This window comes from Aotus nancymaae, unplaced genomic scaffold, assembly GCF_030222135.1.
Source record: "Aotus nancymaae isolate 86718 unplaced genomic scaffold, 86718_ANA_hifiasm-v0.15.2.pri h1tg000012l, whole genome shotgun sequence".
Classification (NCBI taxonomy): Eukaryota; Metazoa; Chordata; class Mammalia; order Primates; family Aotidae; genus Aotus; species Aotus nancymaae.
In genome coordinates, this window is record NW_026988423.1 from 44,077,145 (window position 1) to 44,099,975 (window position 22,831).

The 22,831-nt window shown below is 37.9% G+C and overlaps 1 protein-coding gene across 5 annotated transcripts in view; it reads right to left on the reverse strand.

The window, feature by feature from the left end:
• The window catches only part of AUTS2 (activator of transcription and developmental regulator AUTS2), a 1,219,271-nt gene that overhangs the window by 657,592 nt on the left and 538,848 nt on the right, over positions 1 to 22,831 (reverse strand). For all 5 annotated transcript variants that reach the window (XM_012449080.3, XM_064375625.1, XM_064375624.1 and 2 more), the window contains one exon: positions 11,071 to 11,172. In XM_012449080.3, coding sequence (XP_012304503.3) covers positions 11,071 to 11,172 — 102 coding nt within the window. The remainder of the gene's footprint in view (positions 1 to 11,070; positions 11,173 to 22,831) is intronic.

Genomic DNA, 22,831 nt, shown 5'->3' on the forward strand with positions numbered 1-22,831 from the left:
AGAAAGACAGACAGAAAGACAGAAAGAAAAAAAGAGAAAGAAAGAGAAAGAAAGAAAGAGAAAGAAAAAGAGAAAGAAAGAGAAAGAAAGAAAGAAAGAAAGAAAGATAGATAGATAGATAGATAGATAGATGCTGGCATGGATGGATGAACAGTGGCACTGTGGGATACACAAATCAATAAAAACCCAAAGACGAAGGGTGATTTGAAGTAAGAGAAGGGGTATCTAAAAAAGAAGAAGAAAAAAACATTTCAAATGTAAATAACTAACAGAATAACAGGATTAGAAAACTGTGTACCACAAGACAAAAGAATTCGATCTCTTTTCATTATTTTCTGAGATGTTTCAAATCCTTGATAAATTTGAACCCTTCAAAGGTATTAAATATTTTTCTGTCTTCTCATAACTAACTACCAAACCAAAAATTCTTTCAAAGAGAGAGGTGGAAAGAGTCACATTCGTACAGTTGTTTAAATAAAGCATTAAAGGAATTTACTTCCACAGTGTGTTGGGAAGCGTTTGGTAGAAGTGAGGTTGAGGCTGACATAAGGAAAAGAAAAACAAAGAAAGAACACAGAACAGAAATAAAATAGGCCCAAGCATGGAGGCTCAGGCATATAATCCCAGGGCTTTGACAAGCCCAGGAGGGCGGATCACCTGAGGCCAGGAGCTCGAGACCAGCCTGGCCAACATGGCAAAACCCCACCTCTACTAAAAATACAAAGATTAGCTGGGCATGGTGGTACATGCCTGTAGTCCCAGCTACTCAGGAGGCAGAGGCACAAGAATATCTTGCACCCAGGAGGCCGAGGCTGCAGTAAGCTGAGATCATACAACTGCACTCCAGACTGTGTGACACAGTGAAACGCTGTCTCAAAAAAATAAATTAAAAAAAGAATAAACAAAGGTAGGAAGATTTTAAAGTGCAAACAAGGCCAGGTGTGGTGGCTCAGGCCTGTAATCCCAGCACTTTGGGAGACCAAGGCAGGCAGATAGCCTTAGGTCAGGAGTTAGAGACCAGGCTGCCCAACATGGTGAAACCCCATCTCTAACAATAACACAAAACTTAGCCAGGCATGGTGGCATACACCTGCAATCCCAGCTACTCGAGAAGCTGAGGCAGGAGAATTGCTTGAACCCAGGAGTGGGAAGCTGCAGTGAGTTGAGATCATACCACTGGACCCCAGCCTGGGTGACACAGAGAGACTCTGTATCAAAAAAAAAAAAAAGGTACAAACAAAAACACTGGCTCAGAGGTACTACATATAAATCTCCAAGACGGGGAAGGAGAGGAGAGAGGGAGGATGAAGTGTAGGCTTCACACTCCCTTGTGGAGGGCTCTGCAGATCATTCTCAAATGTGGGGGCTCCATCCTTGAGGCGAACCAAAGAACTTACACAGGAAAAGTTCAATATTAGCTCTGTCTCTTAAAAACAAACAAACAAAAAACACTCCAGACTTATCATACAGCACACAGCAGAGGAAACAGAGTGCAAATGAAATCATTGGGAGCCTCCACAAATTATCTGTGAAAAAAAGCATGAGGACATCTGAGACAGTTGCAGTGTCAATGAGAGGATAAACATACTCAAATATCTCTTCAAAAATAAAGTCAGCAGTTGAGTGTGGTGGCTCACACCTATAATCTTATCATTCTGGGAACCTGAGGCAGGCAGATCACCTAAGGTCAGCAGTTTAAGACCGGCCTGGGCAACATGGGAGAAACTGTCTACTAAAAATATAAGAATTAGCTGGGCATGGTGGCAGGCACCTGTAATCCCAGTGACTCGGGAGGCTGAGGCAGGAGAATCCGTTGAACCCGGTAAGCCGAGATTGCACCATTGCACTACAGCCTGGGCAACAAGAGCAAAACATCATCTCAAAAATATATAAATAAAGTCAGCAGAAAAATGAGAGTGTTGACTAAGTGTATGGGGTAAGAAAGATAGGAAGAGAGAGTTTGACTTTGAGAATGCTAGCTCTGGAATTGTGTACCTGGGACAGGGAAATAAGAGAGACAGCTGAAGTTCAGAAAAACAGAAGGCAAAGAATAATGAGGATTTTATTTGGGAGGAAGGGTTGAATTTATACTGATTGATACAGGCAGGTTTCATCAGATTGACAGAGACAAAAAGATTCAAAATAAAAAGAGTAGAGAAGGCTCCTAAGGGTTGCTCTAAATCTGATGCAAAAGAGAAAAAGATAAATTTTTTAGCACAAAAGATGTGCCAAGAACTATGCTAAGTGATTCAAATGCATAGTAGTAAGTCATCTTCGAAAAATATGGAACATTAAGCCCATTTTACAGATAAATAAACTGAGGCTTAGAAAGATCACATTCTGGGGTGGGTGTGGTGGCTCACTCCTATAATCCCAGCACTTTGGGAGGCCAAGGTAGGCAAAATCACCTTAGATCAGGAGTTTCAGATGACCCTGGCCAACATGGTGAAACCGCGCCTCAACTAAAAACACAAAAATTGGCTGAGCGTGGTGGCACATGCCTGTAATACCAGCTACTCAGGAGGCTGAGGCAGGAGAATTGCTTGAATCTGGGAAGTGGAGGTTGCAGTGAGCCAAGATCGTTCCACTGCACTCCAGCCTGGTGGTGACAAACCAAGACTCCACTGGGCAGGGGTCGGGAGGTAAGGAAGATCACATTCTTTGCCTAAGGTCACATACAATGAATAGCAGAACTCCTATTAAATCTTGGCCTGTTTGTAATAAATGTCCATTAACATTTCATAATTAGAGGATTGTTTAATTTGTTATAAGTTTTTAAGTAAGTTGCGCTCCTAATTTCTGACAAACTTCCTCAATTACAAAATTCTGTTTAAGTCAGAAGCAATTTTTTCCCCCTTGAATAACTCATTGTAAATAGTTATTAAATGTATATTCAATTATTCCCCTAACTTTTCCCTAGTGACTAATCTAAACAAGTTACTATGTCTCCTTGAACGTAGGCAATCTCAAAGTCCTTGTGGCCAATTATGCCCTCCCAGCAACATGGTCTGGGAATACATAATTTAGAAAAGAAAGCATATTTGGGTTTATTATTATTTCTTTTTTTAAGACAGAGTCTCACTGTCACCCAGGTTGGAGTGCAATGACACGATCTCGGCTCACTGCAACCTCCGCTTCCTGGGTTCAAGCAATTCTCCTGCCTCAGCCTCCCGAGTAGCTGACACTACAGGGGAGTGCCACCACATCTAGCTAATTTATTCATATTTTTAGTAGAGACAGGGTTTCACCACGTCGGCCAGGCTGGTCTTGAACTCCTGACCTCAAGTGATCCGCCTGCCTCAGCATCCAAAAGTGCTGGGATTACAGGCATGAGCCATCATACGTGGCTGCATTTTTTTTTTTTTAAGCTTTACCCATGTGTCAAATTCTCCAGCTACACTGGAATTCTTCTTATTCTTTTGGTATAACCCATTCAAAAACACAAAGCTTGAATAATTTAGTATTTTGATTAGCCTCACTTGAGAATAAGACTCAACTGCCAAAGCTCCTAAAAATATCACTAACGTGGTTGAAAGGCTGACTGAAATTTTCATCTTAGCTGAAAAACAAGTTATAGGCATGATGGACTAACAGGGACTGAATGTATTCTCCCACCTCAAGCAACTAAAAACTGGACAAAATTTATGAAACAGGAGTTTTTAGAAATTGGGCAAGAGAGAGTACAAGATAATAATATCTGAGAGAAGAGAAAAAAATAGGATGACCCTTAAAATTTTCCCAACTTACTGCCTGGAGAGTTTTCATGCCACAGCATTTGGGGTAGGAGGTAACTCAGGTGGAATCCCTTAGTCTTGAAGACAGAGTTGAGAATAAGGGGAGGCCAAGACAACCAGAACTACAAGGCAGAGGATAAGGAGGAGATAGCATCACGGAAAGCGAGAATCATGAAAGCTGTGTAAGGTTCCCCTCTAATTTCCACCTGATGACTAATCAGCACATCTGTGGGAGAAAAATACTTAAGGCAAGGAAAACAACCACTGGAAAGGAGGAAGAACGTATATAGCTCACACAACGCAGGCAACAGTTTGTTTTCCCACAGTCTACAGGGGAAAAAACCTTGTAATACATTAGGCATTAGGCAGAGTACTCAGTCAGCATGGAAGAAAAATTATCTTTAGACTAAAGGTTGTTCTGGTCTTGCCCAAGAAAGTACAAAAGCAACCCTCAGAAAAAGAAAAAAATAAGAATCTCCAAGTAACAAAACTGTATCCCAAAATGAGGAATGCTTATAGAAATCAGAAATACCCAGCACCCAACAAGGAAAATTTTATAGTGTCTGGCATTCAATAAAAAATTGAGAGGCATAAAAAAAGCAGGAAAATATGACCCATAGTTAGGAGAAAAACAACCAATAGAAACAGGCCCAGAAATGACACAGGTGACAAAATTAGTACACAAGGATAGTAAAATATGCAGTAACTATTTTCTATATGTTAAATGAAGTAAGTGAAAGAAGAATAAGCATAATAAGAATACGGGATTTTTACAGAAAAAAACAACAACAAAAACCATTAGTCGTCTTTGACTCCACCTTCTCACTCTCTAATAGGCATTAAAGAAGACTGAAGCAGCCAGTCACAGTGACTCTTGACTGTAATCCCAGCACTTTGGGAGGCCGAGGCGGGTGAATTACCTGAGGTTGGGAGTTCCAAACCAGCCTGACCAACATGGAGAAACCCCATCTCTACCAAAAATACAAAATTAGCTGGGTGTGGTGGCGCATGCCTGTAGTCCCAGCTACTCAGGAATCTGAGGCAGGAGAATCGCTTGAACCCAGGACACGGTGGTTGCGAAGAGCCGAGATCACGCCATTGCACTCCAGCCTGGGCAACAAAAGTGCAACTCTGTCTCAAAATAGAAAAAAAGAAGATTGAAGCTGGACCCCTTCCTTACACCATATTCAAAAACCAACTCAAGATGGATTAAAGACAAGTGTAAAACCCAAACCTATAAAAACCCTGGAAGACAACCTGGGTAATACTGCGCTGGACATAGGAAAGGGTAAAGATTTCATGACTAAGTCATCAAAAGTAATCACAACAAAAGCAAAAATCAACAATTGGGATCTAATTAAACTTAATAGATGCTGCACAGCAAAAGAACCTATCAACAGAGTAAACAGACAACCCACAGAATGGGAGAAAATATTTGCAAACTATTCATCTGACAAAGGTCTAATATCCAGCATCTATACAGAACTAAACAAGTTTGCAAGAGAAAAACAACCCCATTAAAAAATAGGCTAAGAACATGAAGAGAAAGTTTACAAAAGAAGACATATATGCAGCCAACAAGCATATATAAAACAGCTCACTGTCACTGATGATTAGAGAAATCAAAATCAAAACCACAATGAGATATCACTGCACCAGTTTTAATGGCTATTAATATTAAAATGTCAAAAAATAGCAGATGCTGGCGATGCTGCAAGGAAAAGGGAACACTTATAAATTACTGGTGGGAGTATAAGTTTAACTGTTGTGGAAAGCAGTATGATGATTCCTCAAAAAGCTAAACGCAGTACTACCATTTGACCCAGCAATCCAATTACTGGGTATAAACCCAGAGGAATATAAATCATTCTACCATAAAGACACATGCATGCAAATGTTCGCTGCAGCATTATTCACAATAGCAAAGACATGGAATCAACCTAAAAGCCCATCAATGACAGACCGGATAAAGAAAGTTTGGTACATATAAACCACAAAATACTACATAGCCATAAAAATGAAGGTGATCATGTCTTTTGCGGGAACATGGATCGAGCTAGGGGCTACTATCCTCTAGCAAATTAATGTTGGAACAGAAAATCAAATACCACGTTCTCACTTATAAGTGGGAGCTAAATGATAAGAACTTATGAACAAATGGCTGGGCACCGTGGCTCATGCCTATGATCCTAGCACTTTGGGAGGCTGAGGCAGGTGTACTGCCTGAGCTCAGGAGTTTGAGTCCAGCCCGGGCAACCAACACGGTGAAACTCCGTCTCTAATAAAGTACAAAAAAATTAGCCAGGCGTGGTGGTATGCACTTGTAATTCCAGCTACTTGGGAGGCTGAGGCAGGAGAATTGCTTGAACCTGGGAGGCAGAGTTTGTAGTAAGCAGAGATCCTGCCACTGCACTCCAGCCTGGGCAATGGAGTGAGACTCCCATCTCCAAAAAAAAAAAAAATGAACGCAAAGAGGGAATTAACAGATACTAGGGTCTACTTGAGGGAAAAAGGTGGTAAGAGGGAGAAGAGTAGAAAAAGTAACTATTGGATACTGGGTGATGAAATAATCTGTACAATACACCACTGTAACATGAGTTTACTATGTAACAAACCTTCACATGTACCCCTGAAACTAAAATAAAAGTAAAAAATAAATTAATTGCTAATTCTCTTTCAAGAAAAAATGTATTCTCTAAAATATTATGCAGATAGGTGTTGCTTTGGTATCCAAAAGAATGATTCTGTGGGTTGACTTGTTAAAAGCTTTCATCTCGGTCAGGCACGATGACTCACACCTGTAATCCTAGAACTTTGGGAGGCTGAGGCGGTGGGTGGATCACCTGAAGTCAGGAGTTCAAGACCAGACTGGCCAACATGGTGAAACCCCATCCCTACTTCAAATACAAAATAATTAGCTGGGCGTGGTGGCAGGCACCTGTAACCCCAGCTACTAGGGAAACTGAGGCAGTAGAATCCCTTGAACCCTGGAGGCTAGGTTGCAGTGAGCCAAGATCGTGCTGCTGCACTCCAACCTGAGCAACAACAGTGAAACTCCGTATCAAGAAAGAAAAAAAACGCTTTCATCTAAGCATATTTCAGATTGCCACAGATTGCCAGGGTTTCAATAAAATGAAAGCAGAGTAAGCATTATGACAGCCCTTGACACAGGACTCTGCAACCTCAGACCTGCACATATGTGAGGAAAATATGAATAGAGGTCTCAAACTTCACTAAATGCCCACTTTTTGGGTCATTTTTCTTTCTTTCCTTTTTAATAATGTTGTTGCAAAAAGCATGAATTTAAAAAATTAATGAACAATATGCCTACTATATGCCCACATTTTTTTTTTAAGTACTAAACAACATGAATTGAAAATGTTTCATTGACTGACTTGACATAAGACTGACAAGATTTTATAATGTCTGGCATAGAATGAAAAATTGCCAGGCCATACAAAGGGGGAGGAAAATATGACCCACAGTGTGGAGGAAAAACAACCAATAGAAACAGGACCAGAAATGACACAGGTGACACAATTAGTAGACAAGGATGGTAAAAGTTATAATAACTATTTTCCATATTTTCAATAAAGTGAAAGCAAAATAAGCATTATTACAGCCCTAATTATTTTTACATTTTTTAACAGAAAGTTTGCCATTTTCACCATTTTTGAATTGTGCAGTTCAGTGGTATTAATTACATTCACAACATTGAGCAACTGTCATGACTATCTACTTCTAAAACATTTTTATCATCCCCAAAAATAAATACTGTAACCATCAAGCAGTAACTTTCCTCCCTCCCACTGTCCATCTCCCCAGTTCCTGGTAACTTCTATTCTACTTTATTTTTCTATGAATTTGCCTATTCTAGATACTTCATAGAAGTGGGATCATATAATATTTGTCCTTCTTTGTCTTGCTTTTCTTTAGAATAATATTTTTAAGGTTTATCCATATTGTACTATGCAATAAAATGCCAATCCTTTTTATGGCTGAGAATATTCCATTGTGTGCATATCAGCCAAGCTGTCATGTTTTGTTTATCAGTTCATTTGTTGATGAACACATGGGTTGTTTCCACTTTTTAGCTACTGTAAATGATGCTGCAGTGAACACTGGCATTCAAATCTCTGTTTGAGTTCATGTTTTCCATTCTTTGGGGTACATACCTAAAAGTGAAATTGCTGGGTCATACGGTAATTATATGTTTCAGCTTTTTGAGGAACTGCCAAGCTGTTTTCTACAGTGGCTGCATCATTTTACATTCCCATCAGTAATGTATGAGTGTTCCAACCCCTCCACATCCTTGCCAGCACTTCTTATTTTTCATTCTCTTTTAAAAAGCATACCCATCCTACTAGGTATAAAATGATAATCTCATTACATTTTTAATTTGCATATCTCTAACAACTAATGATTTTCAGCATTTTTTCAAGTATCTCCTTTGTATTTCTTCTTTACAGAAATATTTTTCAAATTCTTTGCCCATTTTTGCATTAGGTTGTCATTTTTATTATTGAGTTATAGGAGTTCTTTACACATTCTGGATAGTAAACACTTAACAGTTATATTATTTGCAAATCTTTTCCCCATTTTGTAGGCTGCCTTTTCACTTTCTTGATAATGCTCTTTAGTGTACCCAAGTTTTTAATTTTGATGAAGTCCACTTTATTTTCCTTTTTGTTGTACATGCTTCTAGTGTCATATCTAAGAAGTCACTGCCAAATTGAAGGTCATGAAGATTTACCTGTATATTTCCTTTTAAGAGTTTTACGGTGTTCACATTTATATGTTGGTCATTGATTTGAGTTTATTTTTGTACATGGTGTGATATAGGGGTCCAACTTCATTTTTTTTTTGCACATAAAAATCCAGTAGTCTCGGCCGGGCGCGGTGGCTCAAGCCTGTAATCCCAGCACTTTGGGAGGCCAAGGCGGGTGGATCACGAGGTCAAGAGATCGAGACCATCCTGATCAACATGGTGAAACCCTGTCTCTACTAATACAAAAAATTAGCTGGGCATGGTGGCGCGTGCCTGTAATCCCAGCTACTCAGGAGGCTGAGGCAGGAGAATTGCCTGAACCCAGGAGGCAGAGGTTGCGGTGAGCCGAGATCGCGCCATTGCACTCCAGCCTGGGTAACGAGCAAAACTCCGTCTCAAAAAAAAAAAAAAAAAAAAATCCAGTAGTCTCAATACCATCTGTTGAAGAGAAAATTCTTTCCCCATTGACGTGTCTTGGCACCCTTGTCAAAAATCAGTTGGGCATACAAGTATGGGTTTCCTTCTGGGCTCTCCATTCTATTCTATTGGTCTATATGCCTAATATTAGCCAGTACCACACCATTTTGATTAACTATAGCTTTGCAGTGAGTTTTGAAGTTGGTAAGTATGAGTCCTCTAACTGTTCATTTTCAAGACTGTGTTGGTTATTAGGGCCTTATGCCATTTCGTATGTATTTGAGAATATGCTTTTCTATTTTTGCAAAAAATGTTGTTGGAATTATGATAGACATTGCATTGAACCTATAAATAGCTTAGGGTAATACTGATATCTTAATAATAATAAGTCTTTCTATTCATGAATATGGAATGTCTTTTGCCAATTTCTTTTGATCTAATGGAAAGCGAGTTACGGGAAACAAGCCAAAAGATCCAAAGGTGGTTCCTGTCCCCTAAACTAACATAGCTTTTGTTTCTCTACTCTATGAAGAAAATATGACTAACCCTGGAATAATTTCTAGGGTCAATGAGATATTATATTAAAAGTATAATAAAAATCTCAGAAAAACAGCTATTTAAACATTAACAGTTACTGTTAACAACTTAGATAAGAAAAGTTGTCATGGTTTTATGATTACATAGCTCCAACACAAAACTAATCAAACACATTAACACACAATAAAACATATTCTTACACACAGAAGCAGGCACAACAGTAAAAGACTGTTAGTAGTCTTTATTTACATACTTTTGATAGTATATCACAGAAGAAGGGGCGGTAATTATCTATAACTAAGATATTGAAATATCACAGAAATAATTATATTTTGTTCAATTTAACTCTTGTCAGAATTCAATGTCTCTTACATCACATCTCATCATAAACCTCACAAACTAGCATAAGAGGTGCAGGAAGGTTGTACCTTATCTCCCTTGGTTGATGGAGAGATGGATGTGGTTTTATCATAGAGAACTGTTTCGTGTGCTATAGTGGTCTCCAATCATTTATGTTAGTAGACATCTCTCAGTAAAAAAAGTTTTAAGTATACATTCCTTAGATACATGTATTTAAAAATTATAGACAACAACTATTCCCTGCTCTTTAAACTGAATACTAGTAAAGTTAAATTTTTTTTTAAGAAAAAAAAGTAACAATATTTTCTTTCTGAATTCATTGAATCATCTTGTACTCTATAATGAACAGCACACTGCTTTAGAGTATGGTATTTTTTAAAAAAAGAGGAAATAAAAGATTTTGCTTCTCAATACATATCCTTTATTTCTTCTTAATACCCAGACACTTCAAAGTGCTATTTCTTTTTGTCTTGGTCTACTTTCTCACTGATTCTCTTAATGCTGCTTTATTGCTATAAACAATAAAAAGTTCTCTTTACTTGATGTACTTCACAAAAGAGTTTCCAAGTGTTGCTCTTGGGGCAAAGATGAGTTAAGAATGCTGATATATGACATATGAGTAAAGAAGGCAAGAGAGTCCAAAGAGAGGTAGGTGGTTCTCAGAAGCAACAGCGGGGGAACCTGCCCTGTTGGCAGGTAGGAGACTGGAGAACAATCAAAATCACATCTAGAGGGCCAATAGACATCCCAAGAGGCATGACACATTCTTACAAGGTTTTCCTCCCAGAAACCCATCAGGAAATGTAATTCCTTCTCTTGCCAAGTGGCTGGTTAGTCACCACTTCCAGAAGGAATAAAAACGACATAAAGGGATTGTTACCAATTTCCTAAGTGAAGAAATTACAAATAGCTAAATGATGCCATTACCCAGTCTCAGCACTACTTGACTACTTCACTCAGTTGTAACACAGATAATGAAAGTATCATCGTTCCTCTTTGTAGTCTGTTGTTTCTAAGATAACAAATACTTCCTCATACCTGATGATTTGTCAAAATACAGTTTTGGTCAAACGACATTTTAAAATTACACCATAACTACAATACCAAATATGTATACAAAGAAAGTGTGAACTACAATGCTTAGGTAGACAAAAAAAATTCTAAAGATGAGGGAAAGTTATGTAATTCAGACCTGAACCAATGGTGTGCATGTGATCTAGTGGTTTCAGTTGATTTTTTTTTTCTTAAACTTACATCGCTGAGCCTTTCCCGAGAACTGCTCCGGTGGAAACCCTTGGATTCTCCACTGGCACTTTCACTGTCACTGTCCCTGCAGCTGTTCTGTCCTGGCTTGAGCTAAAGGCAAAAGAAAAGAGAAAAAAAGGAAAAAGTCAGTGGTCTGCTTCTTAATTTCTGTTTTTGAGCCTTGTTAAGAGTGAACAATTTAAGGTTCTGATCTTCAATATTCTTCTCAGTTTCTGAATACTGCCAGGTAAGCTGCCATAGAAAAAACACAGAGGGCAGAATAAGCAAAATATTCACCATGAAATGTCAATGTAGAGAAAAGAGTGGGCAAGTCTTAAATAAACACCTGAAAAGCCAAACCAAGGTCCATAAATTAGAAAGCAGTCTTTTCCTCAATTTTTTTCTTTTGCTCCACTGCAATTTTTTTCAATAAAAAGATCAAAAACATTGAATGAACTAAAGCGAGATTACATCAACTATGATTTCGCATCTTATTTCCTCTGTCTTGTCTCAAAAACAGAAAGAAAGTTTTCTTCTCCTAGGAGAAAATGATGACATGCTGTGATGTTATCCTTCAACCACTGGGATGACACCTAATGATCTTGTTTATTGAGATAACATCCTAGAGGTTTCTTCCTGGATATTTAAAAGTACCAATGAAGACATACAGATTAAGTAAATTAAATCGCACTTATTCAACAAATAATGTATTCAGTGCCACATTTGGGCTAGAACTAAGTGCTTAAGATACGGTACTATACCAAAGAGAAAAAAAAGTCATCTCATTAAGTTTACATTCTAGTGGTTTCTACACATTTAACAAGCTCTGGTTTTCCATTAAAAATGAACCCACACATATAATTGAAAACCACCAGTCTATATGAGACTGTAAGTCATAAATATATGGTGCACTGGTCTATAATATCATCATCAACCACATTTTCAGAAACATCAAGCAATGTAGTGCAGGTTACAAGTTACAGCCCCTTTACAACGCTCCCAATATAACAAGACAAAGGCAGTACAAGGCAAGCAAATACAACAACACAAGGAAATACATGTTCAATGAAACCAAAAAGTTGTCAGGGAGGTTCAGAGAAGTGATTTCTGAAGCCCTGAATTTTAAAAGTAGATTAAACTCAGATGGCTGAGAGGACAGTGAAAAATACTCTGGATAGAAGAAAGGCAGAAAGCAAAGACAGAAAAAGCAACATGCTAGGAAATGATCAGCGGTCTCATTTGAAACAGTTCCTTTGGGGAGACAGTAACAAGAAATATTAGAGATGGGAGAATGAATGAAAACATGGAAAATCTCAAACTAATCATAAGCTCCATTTTTCTAGACAGGAGAAATGGAAAGAACAGAACAGGCAGTAAGTAGCAAACTTTTGCTACTTCAAAGAATAGAACAAGCAATAACCAGCAGACTTTTGCCTGCAGGATTTCAAATGGCTATGGTGCGAAGCGGAAGACGAAATCAAGATGAATAGACAGTGAGGCTGACTCAACATTCCTTGGACCTATAAAGTACCTCTTTAAAGATGACAGTTCAGACCTCACTTTTGGTCATACCATTCACAGAGTAAGCTTCCCCCAAGTCTCCAAAACAAGGCATTCTTTTTTGCTATCAACCTTTCCAGAAATCCACTTTTATCACTTTCTTCTAAAATACCTTTCTCCAGGAAGTCCTCTAAAAAGAAGCCCAGAAAATTGATGCTAATTTTACTTTGTATCCTCCTAAGCTCTTAAGTACTTAGTTTTCTCCTCAGTTAATGCTAAACCTCCTCATTCCAAGTTAATTCGATGCAAGTTGTATGAGCCTTTTGTTATTACTATGGAATAAAAGTTGAGAATATTGTCATTCTCTTCAGGTTTTCACACTGATAAAGGAGAGATTTAATCTAAAATGAACATCACCTTGTCTCCATTTCCTGAACTTTTCTTATCCATTCCTATTCTGCATTTTTTCATATCAGATTTCCTCTGTCTGGAATGCTCACCCTTACCTTCTCTGTGCTTCTGATGTCAAGATGTTTTTTTAAAACTCAGATCTTATCTCCTCTGCTATGGTCTTTGAAGAGCTCTTTCTTTCTGTATTTTTTTTTAATATGTCTTCAAAATTTAGCTAGCATGTCATTCTTCATTAAATGCCTTTGATAATTACGACACATTTTTCAAGCTCAAAAAGGCCCATTGTTATAACATAGTCATACTGAAAATGAAATTTGCATGTGGCATGGGCCCTCTAATTCATAAGCAATATCAAACTCTACCCCCACTGATTCTGAGTTAAGTAAGGACAGGTAGAACTACCTCCAAGATATGGATGAAAAAACAAAGAGAGCAAAGGATGTGCTCAGAATTAGGCAAGGTATCTAAGACTACAACCCACGTCACTACTACCCTTTGCTCCCTAATTCTCAGTATAGTTAGATGTTTACATTTGACATGGAAGTAATGATTCCACAGCATATTAGTATTCTCCATATAATATGTTTTCAATTTATTTGTGGTACCTGATTATGGTACATCCACAAAGAAAATAATCTTGTTAGGTGATATTTACCACCATGTTTATGGCTGGGCATGGCGGGTCATGCTTATAATCGCAGCCCTTTGGGAGGCTGAGGCAGGGGATTACCTGAGCCCAGGAGTCCGTGACTAGCCCAGAAAACATAGCAAGAACCCATATCTATTTAAAAAAATAATAATAATAACTCAGTTCCCAACTTAGATGCAAGATACACATTCAGCTGGGAACTAAGGATATAAAGAACATCAAGGCTTTTCCTAATATCCAACAGGCTTAACAAAACCTGGGTATTGCACCTGGGCCTTTTCCATGCTTCTTCATGAAAGGAAAATGATGACTTTACCAAGGCACAAAAACAGACTCAGTGGCCCTGACATAAATTATCTGACTAAATGTTTATCTAGGCTAAGGGCAAAACCCAAGAAGGACTGAGAGGAAGCAGCCGGCTAGTCTTCCCAGTGCCCTGCCAGCAAAAAGCACTTCAGTGAATTCTCTTCAGAGAGCCTTACATAAAATCCACCCTTACAACACCACTTTCTCCTCTAAAGCCAGGCTCAAGTTTAAAGGAAACTTAGGATTTTAAGCTGTCAGACAGCTCAATATTTCAAAGAAATGAACTGACTACAGTAAGTACTAAAGCTAAACCAGAAGATTTCAGGCAAAGAAGTGTTCACTCCTAATCCCATGAATATATTTTCAAACTAGCATTTTAGCCACGTCCAATGGATCATTTGGGGTAGCATAACTAACTTAGAAGTTGTAATCCTTCACCTGAAATTCCCAGCTATTACCTACAACCAAGAGACATCACAAAGGCCAGGTGCTGGCTTAAACATTTAAAGAGCTAAGAAAAATTGATCTCCTTGCATTGATTTGTATGAGCATCCGTGGCAGCTATTACAAGAAAGCTTTTTTTATAACCAATGCAATACGATTTCTTACCATCAGTCTTTAGATACTTCAGGACCTTGTTTATTTAAAGATTACTATAACCCACTCTCTACTGTAAGAAGTTTTTCCCCATTAGAATATTACATATTAAATAGTTTGGGCACCAGAATGAGAACAAAACAAATAAAATGAAAGCAAGCTGGTATCTGGCATGAGTGGCAGTAATTCTATCAATGAGATTAACATCTTTTATGAAATATAAGAAGCCAGTTTGTTTTTCATTAGATTTCACTGTCAACAGTATATGCTCCAAATTCTGAAATTGTGATCTCATTATAGTGTTAACTGTTATTAATGGCTAATTAGGAGAATAACGATCCACGGTTATATCAACGCTAATGAACATGTAACGAAGTCCCATCACCCTAGACTGGATGAAGGTATAGCAATTCAGTGCACATCTGCTCAGCATTTGTGAGCTGGGCTGTGCCATTTTTTTCAGCTTGGATATGGAGAGTTTCAAAAAGGTACTAGATGCCAGCAGGTGTCATTAATTCATCAAACAAAATTTACAGGGTAAATTATGTAAAGAATACATTTATGCCTGGATTTTGAGAAGAATGATGTAAATTATGCAGACAATGTAGAAGAGTGTCCAACAGGAATCTCCTTCCACACATTTGGTTCCTCAAAGCAACATATATCCTTTTTCAGACTGTTGCATTTTCCAGTAGGAATGTAAATGAACTCTACAAAAAATTTTGGGAATGTCTTAGTAAGCTTAAAACATTCCCTTGTTCAGTGAAAATTTTAATATACCCACAGACTTCACTATTATCAAAGCAGCCAAGTATTTAATCTTGAAAATATTGTTTTCCTTTTTCAAGATAAAATTGCCCCTAAATTGGGAAAGTTTCATAGCTTGGATAAAATTTGTATTATTTTATTCCTTAAGTTTTAAAAGGTATTTCAGATGAGAGGCACATAAAATAACTGAAAAACATAATGAAAAAAGCTGAGGAATCAAAATAAGCTAATACAAAATAACTACTGTAAGTAAAATTATAAAGTTGAATAGAAAAACTATTTTCTAAAAAAGAAAACTATATTGTACTTTTAAATGTACAGTACCAAGTTGTGAATAAAAGCTAAAAATTGACATATTTTGGACACAAGGGCAGGGCAAGGAATTTTTCTGGGATCACAGAATCAAAGGTTCTCTTGTTATTGTTCTTTTGTTATTTTGTTCTATTGTTATCCACAATGGTTAAAGAAAGTGTTTCAAGTAACTATTTGATAATCTTGATGCTGACCATTAGTAAAATTTAAATATTAAAATTACTTGTGGGGCAGGTTTCATGGCTCATGCCTATAATCCCAGCACTTTGAGAGGCCAAGATGGGCAGATCACAAGGTCAAGAGATCAAGACCATCCTGGCCAACATGGTGAAACCCTGTCCCTACTAAAAAAAAATAATTAGCTGGGTGTAGTGGCACGTGCCTGTAGTCTCAGCTACTTGGGAATTGAGGCAGGAGAACAGCTTGAACCCAGGAGGCGGAGGTTGCAGTGAGCCAAGATTGTACCACTGCACTCCAGCATGGCACCATAGTGAGACTCCATTTCAAAAACAGACAAAAACCACTTGCCTTCCAAATCATTATCAAATATAAAAAGATTCAAATCATAATAAACAGAAAGAAAATCAGAAAAGTGGTAAGAAAGCAAAGCATAAAACAAGATGTTCTGATAATAATATAAATACATTAAGCTCCCATTTAAAAATTTAAAAAATCTGGTTTGTGTTGAGTAAGACAAATAAATCAATCAACAGATTGCTATCCCATTATTTATTAGTTACAAAGGACTGCTAAATTTAAGAGAGAAAAACAGAAAAAGGTAAGAAATAAATGGTTAGGTAAAAAAAAATCACCTGTCAAAATCATTTTATGTAGTGATGAAAGGTACAATCTTTACCTTTTATACTTCTATATTTTATACTAAAAATTTAAGTTAGAAACCATTTTTAAAAACTATATGAAGTAAAAAATATTATAAATAATAAAAGAAACCAAAAGAAGATGGAAAACTTTACCATCCTACTAATCATGGAACAAGAAAACTAAACAATGAAAAAGGAGGCAGAGGTTAAAAATTAAAGTTTGACTTAGTCTATATACGGGAAATTGGATAACTTAAAGAGACACACCTAGAGGATCTATGGCACATTACCACCAACTGACAATGTACTAGGTAACAAAGAATATCAGAATAAATTTCAAAATGTAAAAATTGTATGAGCAGCCTTCTCTATGATGAAAAGTAGTAACAGCATTTTGTGCTGAATATCCATATCACTTATTTTTTTGAGACAGAGTTTCACCCTTGTTGCCCAGGCTGGAGTGCAATGGTACGATTTCGGCTCACCGTAAACTCCACCTCCCAGGTTCAAATGATTCTCCTGCCTCAGCCTTCTGAGTAGCTGGGATTACAGGCATGTACCACCATACCTGGCTAATTTTTTGTGTTTTTAGTAAAGACAAGGTTTCCCCATGTTGGTCAGGCTCGTCTTGAACTCCCAACCTCAGGTAATCCACCTGCCTCTGCCTCCTAAGTGCTGGGATTACAAGCATAAGCCACCACACCTGGCCACCTAGAGAATTTTTTAAAAGTCTCTCTACAATTATAAATGGGTAAAAGAGAAAATCAGACATTAAAATTAAGAATATAAAAATTAGAATATAAAAAATTAACAATATAAAAATTATAAATATATAAATTTAAAAACTTATAAGATGTTGTAAAATCTTTGCTAGAAGTTAACTCACGTACTTAATGTATTTTCTATTATGGACTTAATGTATTTTCTATTAAATGTAAAAGAACAGAAATAAATGACCTAATTATAAAGATTAAAATAAAAAGAGAAAGACAAAAAGGCAAGTATAGGCAAAATCAGAGGAAGAGAATTCTAAAAATGAGGACACAATTAGAAATTAAAATATTGCATAGTTAATAAACTATCATATAATCTGGGGGAAACCCGTAAAGATAGGAGACATATCTCTAACATATGTAAGTATAAAAGATATGGCAAGCAAAACAAAATATTAAAATAGATAAATTTCTAAAGTACAGAACAAAACATTCTACCCTGATACTTTCAAAGCCATAATTAAACAGTCTAAAATTTTTAAGAAGATTTAACAACATTTGATCCAGAACATGAAAAAATATAAAAAGCTAATTTGTGCCAAAATCTGATAAGAAAACAAAAAATAAAACTACGGGATGACATTCCTAATTTAAAAAGCTGCAAAAATCTGATGAAATAGAGCAAATTAAATTTAATAATATATTAAAGAATAGCCCACAACTTCTAACATCAATTTTCACAAGAATTTAACATTCTGCCAATTTGCAAATGCTCACGAGGGAAATTTTTGAAGTGGTGGCAATGTTCTATGGTGATGACTGCATAACTCTTTAAATTTACTAAAACTCATTAACTTATACCCTTATAATGAGTGAATTTTATGTTATCTAACTTACATTCCAATAAAGCAGTTTACTTTAAAAAGGAAAGATTCTATCAGTTTAATCTCTTACTGCAGAAAGTCAGGATCCTGTTAATAGTTTACTTGATTAGGTCAGGCTTACAGAAGAACTCCTTTTCTTAAAGTTAACTGTGCTATATAAGAAAAGCTTAACATGGAAGTAAATACGGGGCAAGTATCTTGAGGGTCATCTTGGAATTCTGCCTACCACGATGGGTTTTAAATGATAACAAAGTTAGGTATTCCCTCAAAATCTGTGTTATCATAAAGTCACTCTAATGGAATTAGAAAAGTTTCATTAATGAAAAGTAAGAAACAGGATTTCTGGATATGCTTGGACTTTGGAAAGTTATTTATCCATGTTAATGATGTTCCCAATAAACATTTAAGATATTATTAGAGAGAAAATGACTTAAAAATTGTGCTATTAGCTTAGAAAATAAAAACTACTGAAGTGCTTCCAGCTACCCAACACACATATTATTCAACATTTAAAGGGGTTCAGTGGACTTCATAGCAGTAGAAAAACTGTAAGTCCATATATTTTTTCTTTTTTTTTTTTTTCTTTCTTTTTTGAGACAAAGTTTTGCTCCTGTTGTCCAAGCTGGAGTGCAATGGTATGCTCTCAGCTCACTGCAACCTCCACTCTAGGGTTCAAGTGATTCTCCTGCCTCAGCCTACTGAGTAGGTGGGATTACAGGCACTCACCACCATGCCCAGCTAATTTTTGCATTTTTAGTAGAAATAGGGTTTCACCATGTTAGCCAGGCTGGTCTCAAACTCCTGACCTCAGGTGATTCACCCATCTCAGCCTCCCAAATTGCTGGGATTATAGGTGTGAACCACACCCCAGTCCTAATGAAATTAAAAAAAAAAAAAAAGCCAAGATTCATCTAACTATATAGTCTCAAACATAAACAAGAAGCTATTAAGAAAATCAAGAGAGATCTGACCAACTTTGATATCATTACTACAGACACACTCAATCCAGAGAGCAGAACTTAATAATGTTCTACTGCTTATGAAGAAAATTGTAACTCTATGATTAGGCCAGGAGGCTATTGCAATACTGTTTCTTCATAACTTAATAATGTGAAGGCAAGAAAGTGGAATTGTAAAAGGTAGTGTTTGATATATAACTCACATAGCTATCTACAACATGGATACTATTCCCAGGTTAAATTATGCTGTAAAATAAAATTCTAAAGGCCCCTCACGATCTCAATGGACTCTTCCTCTCAGCAAGGGCATTCTAAGGTTAACCCAGGGGACTGATTCAGGCCATGATGGGGGGCAGGGGTCAGACATGACTCATGATACCCTCCTCCCTTTCAGAATTACTAAGAGAACAGACGCTCTAAGTCTAATGAGAAACATTTATAATTTATTCTCTCTGAAGCCTGCTACCTGGAGGCTTCATCTGCATGATAAAACCTTGGACTCCATAACCCCTTATCATAGTAACCCAGACATTCCTGTCTACTGATTCCAGATCTTTAGATAACAAACTAACTCTTTCAAACAACCGCCAATCAGAAAATTTTTAAATCTACCTATAACCTGGAGGCCCCCCTCTCACCTGGATCCCTCCCTTGGAGTTGTCCTGACTTATGGGACAGAATCAATGTACATCTTACATGTATTTGATTGATGTCTCATGTCTCCCTAAAGTGTATAAAACTAGACCATGCCTAGACTGCTTCAAGCATATATTCTCAGGATCTCCTGAGGGCTATGTCACAAGCCATTGGTCACTCGTATTTGGCTCAGAATAAATCTCTGCAAATATTTTATAGAGTTTGACTCTTTTCGTCAATTATAATTTGGTGCCCCAATATGTGGGGTCTCTGAGAAGACTCAGGCTCCATAGCAGTTGTCCTAACTCAGAGCAAGTCCCCAGTGTTAGAGGAGGAGCCCAGTGGGAGGTCATTGGATCTTGAGGGGCAGAATTCTCATGAATGGTTTAGCGCCATCCCCCTAGTGCTTTTCTCCGGATTGAGTTTATTTTAGATCTAGTTATTTAAAAGTATGTGGCATCTCCCCTCTTTCGCTCCTCCTCCTGCTCCTGCCATTTAAGACGCCTGCTCCTGCTTTACTCTCTGCCAAGAGTAAAAGTTCCCTGAGGATTCCCCAGAAGCAGATGCTCCTATGCTTCCTGTATATCATACAGAACCATGAGCCAATTAAATCTCTTTTCTTTATAAATTCCCTAGTCTCAGGAATTACTTTATAGCAATACATGAAAGAACCAACATACCACCAAACCTCCGTGACGTGCGGCAACCCATCAAATCAGAAAAGAAAAACTTTTCTGATGGATAACTGTTTGAAAGAGTTAAGTTACAGTAAGCTAAAGACCTGACATCAACAGAAAAAAAAAAAGTCTCCATTACTATGATAATCAGTTGTAGAGACCAAAGTTTTATCACGCAGATGAAGCCTCCAGATTCACCTACAAATATTTCTTATCAGACTTAAATTGCAAACATTTCTCATCAGACTTTTAAAGTATCTGTCCTGGTTGGGTAAAGTGGCTCTCACCTGTGATCCCAGCAGTTGGGGAGGCCAAGGTGGGCACATCGCTTGGGCCCAGGAGTTTGAGACTAGCCTGGGTAACATGGTAAGACTTTGTCTCTCAAAAACCTCAAAAGATTAGCAGGGTATGGTGCCATGAGCCTGTGGTTTCAGCTACTCGGGAGGCTGAGGTGGGAGGATTACTTGTGCCCAGGAGGCAGAGGTTGCAATGAGCCGTAATTGTGCCACTGCATTTCAGCTTGGGAAACACTGCAAGGCTCTGTCTTAAAAAAAAAAAAAAAAATCTGTTCTATCAGCAATTCTAAAAGGAAAGGAAAGAGGGTATCAAGAGGCGTATCCCTGCCCCCCATCACAGCCTGAACCAGCCCCTCAGGTTAGCCTTGGGAGGCCCTTACCGAGAGGAGGGGTCCATTCAGATGGTTGAAGAGGCATAGAATTTTATTTTGGCTTACATTCACCCCCTTCTGGCTAAGACTTGTCAGATGCAACATCAATGGTCACCAAATTTTTATTCTGTCCCCTGGTATTGCCAGAGAGGCATGGTTGCCTGCCCCAGGGCCATCCTACCCCTCCTTGGCCCCTGCCCCCGCAACCCACCCGAGACCTATGGCCAAGGGACTTAGAGTTGAAAGATTTATAGACAATTAAATGTTCTAGGCCAGACAGGAACACACATGGACAGAAATTCCTTACGCTTAAAAACATTTTTTAAAGTAAAATACCAGCAAAGAAAAAGCCAAAAGTGAGGTTACAAAACTGACTTTAACTTCTATGTGTGATAATATACCAGTCTAAACAATAGAGGAAAAAAGATGTACTAGAATGGAAATGTACAAAAGATACACAAGAATTAAAGAGAAAGGCCGGAATGAACAGAAGGCATTTGGCATTTCTTGAGTATAACCATGGACAAAATGATAAATCTATTTTCCAACAGGCTCAGAAATTCACACACAATACAGATATGCGATCCAAAAATAATGGGATGAAGGAATGTTTGACTGTTTAGTATATTTTTCAGCTTTCTGAAAATAAGATTTTGATTATTAACAAGTAATTTAAAGACAGTATTATTTGATTTTCAAGGATGAAGATAAAAAATAAACATAAAAACTTATGTTTTATGATTTTCTATTTTTAAAAGACATGTTTCAAATAACTTTTTTTTTTTTGAGACACAGTCTCCCTCTGTCGCTCAGGCTAGAGTGCAGTGGCGTCATCTCAGCTCACTGTAACCTTCGCCTCCTAGGTTCAAGCCATTCTTCTGTCTTAGCCTCCCGAGTACCTGGGAGTACAGGCACGTACCACCACACGTGGCTAATTTTTGTATTTTTAGTAGAGACGGGGTTTCATCATGTTGGCCAGGCTGATCTCGAACTCTTGACCTTGTAATCCTCCTGCCTCAGCCTCCCAAAGTGCTGGGATTACAGGCATGAGCCACTGTGCGTGCCCAGTCTCTTTTTTTTTTTGAGAGGAAGTTTCACCCTTGTCGTCCAGGCTGGAGTACTATGGTGCGATCTTGGCTCACTCCGCCTCCCAGGTTTAGCGATTCTCCTGCCTCAGACTCCCAAGTAGCTTGGACTACAGGCGCCCGCCACCATGCCCGGCTAATTTTGTATTTTTAGTAGATATGGGGTTTCACCATGTTGGCCATGATAGTCTTGATCTCTTGACCTCGTGATCCACCTGCCTCGGCCTCCCGAAGTGCTCGGATTACAGGCATGAGCCACCATGCCCAGCCTTAAATAACTTTTTAAATCGCCTGGCAATCATTAAAATAGCCACCACTCTCTAATATAAAACGCCTTCTATCTTTTGTTTTTCCTATTCTAACATGAAAAAACTAAAAGTATCCACCTGAAGGTCTGGGAAAGGAAGTATGTAAGATGAGTTTGGAACATCTTTGTCATGTTAGAAAGACCTTGTCGAAGGGGCTTGGGAGCCAAACTGAAGAGGTTCCCATTCACCAAAAATGGAACAATTTGTGCCGGGCATGGTGGCTCACGCATGTAATTCCAGCATTTTGGGAAGCCGAGGGGGATTCAAGCGATTCTCCTGACAGCCTCCCAAGTAGTTGGGATTACAGCCACCGCGCCCGGCCTAAACCATGTCTTAATTGTTGAAGTTGAAAAATGTTGAGTTCATTCTACTGTAATCTTTACTTTCATATATGTTTTAAAACTGCCATGATAACAAGTTTTTAAAACTTTGTTTCTGGAAAAAGCATTGCTCTTCTCTAACCCATACACTTACTGG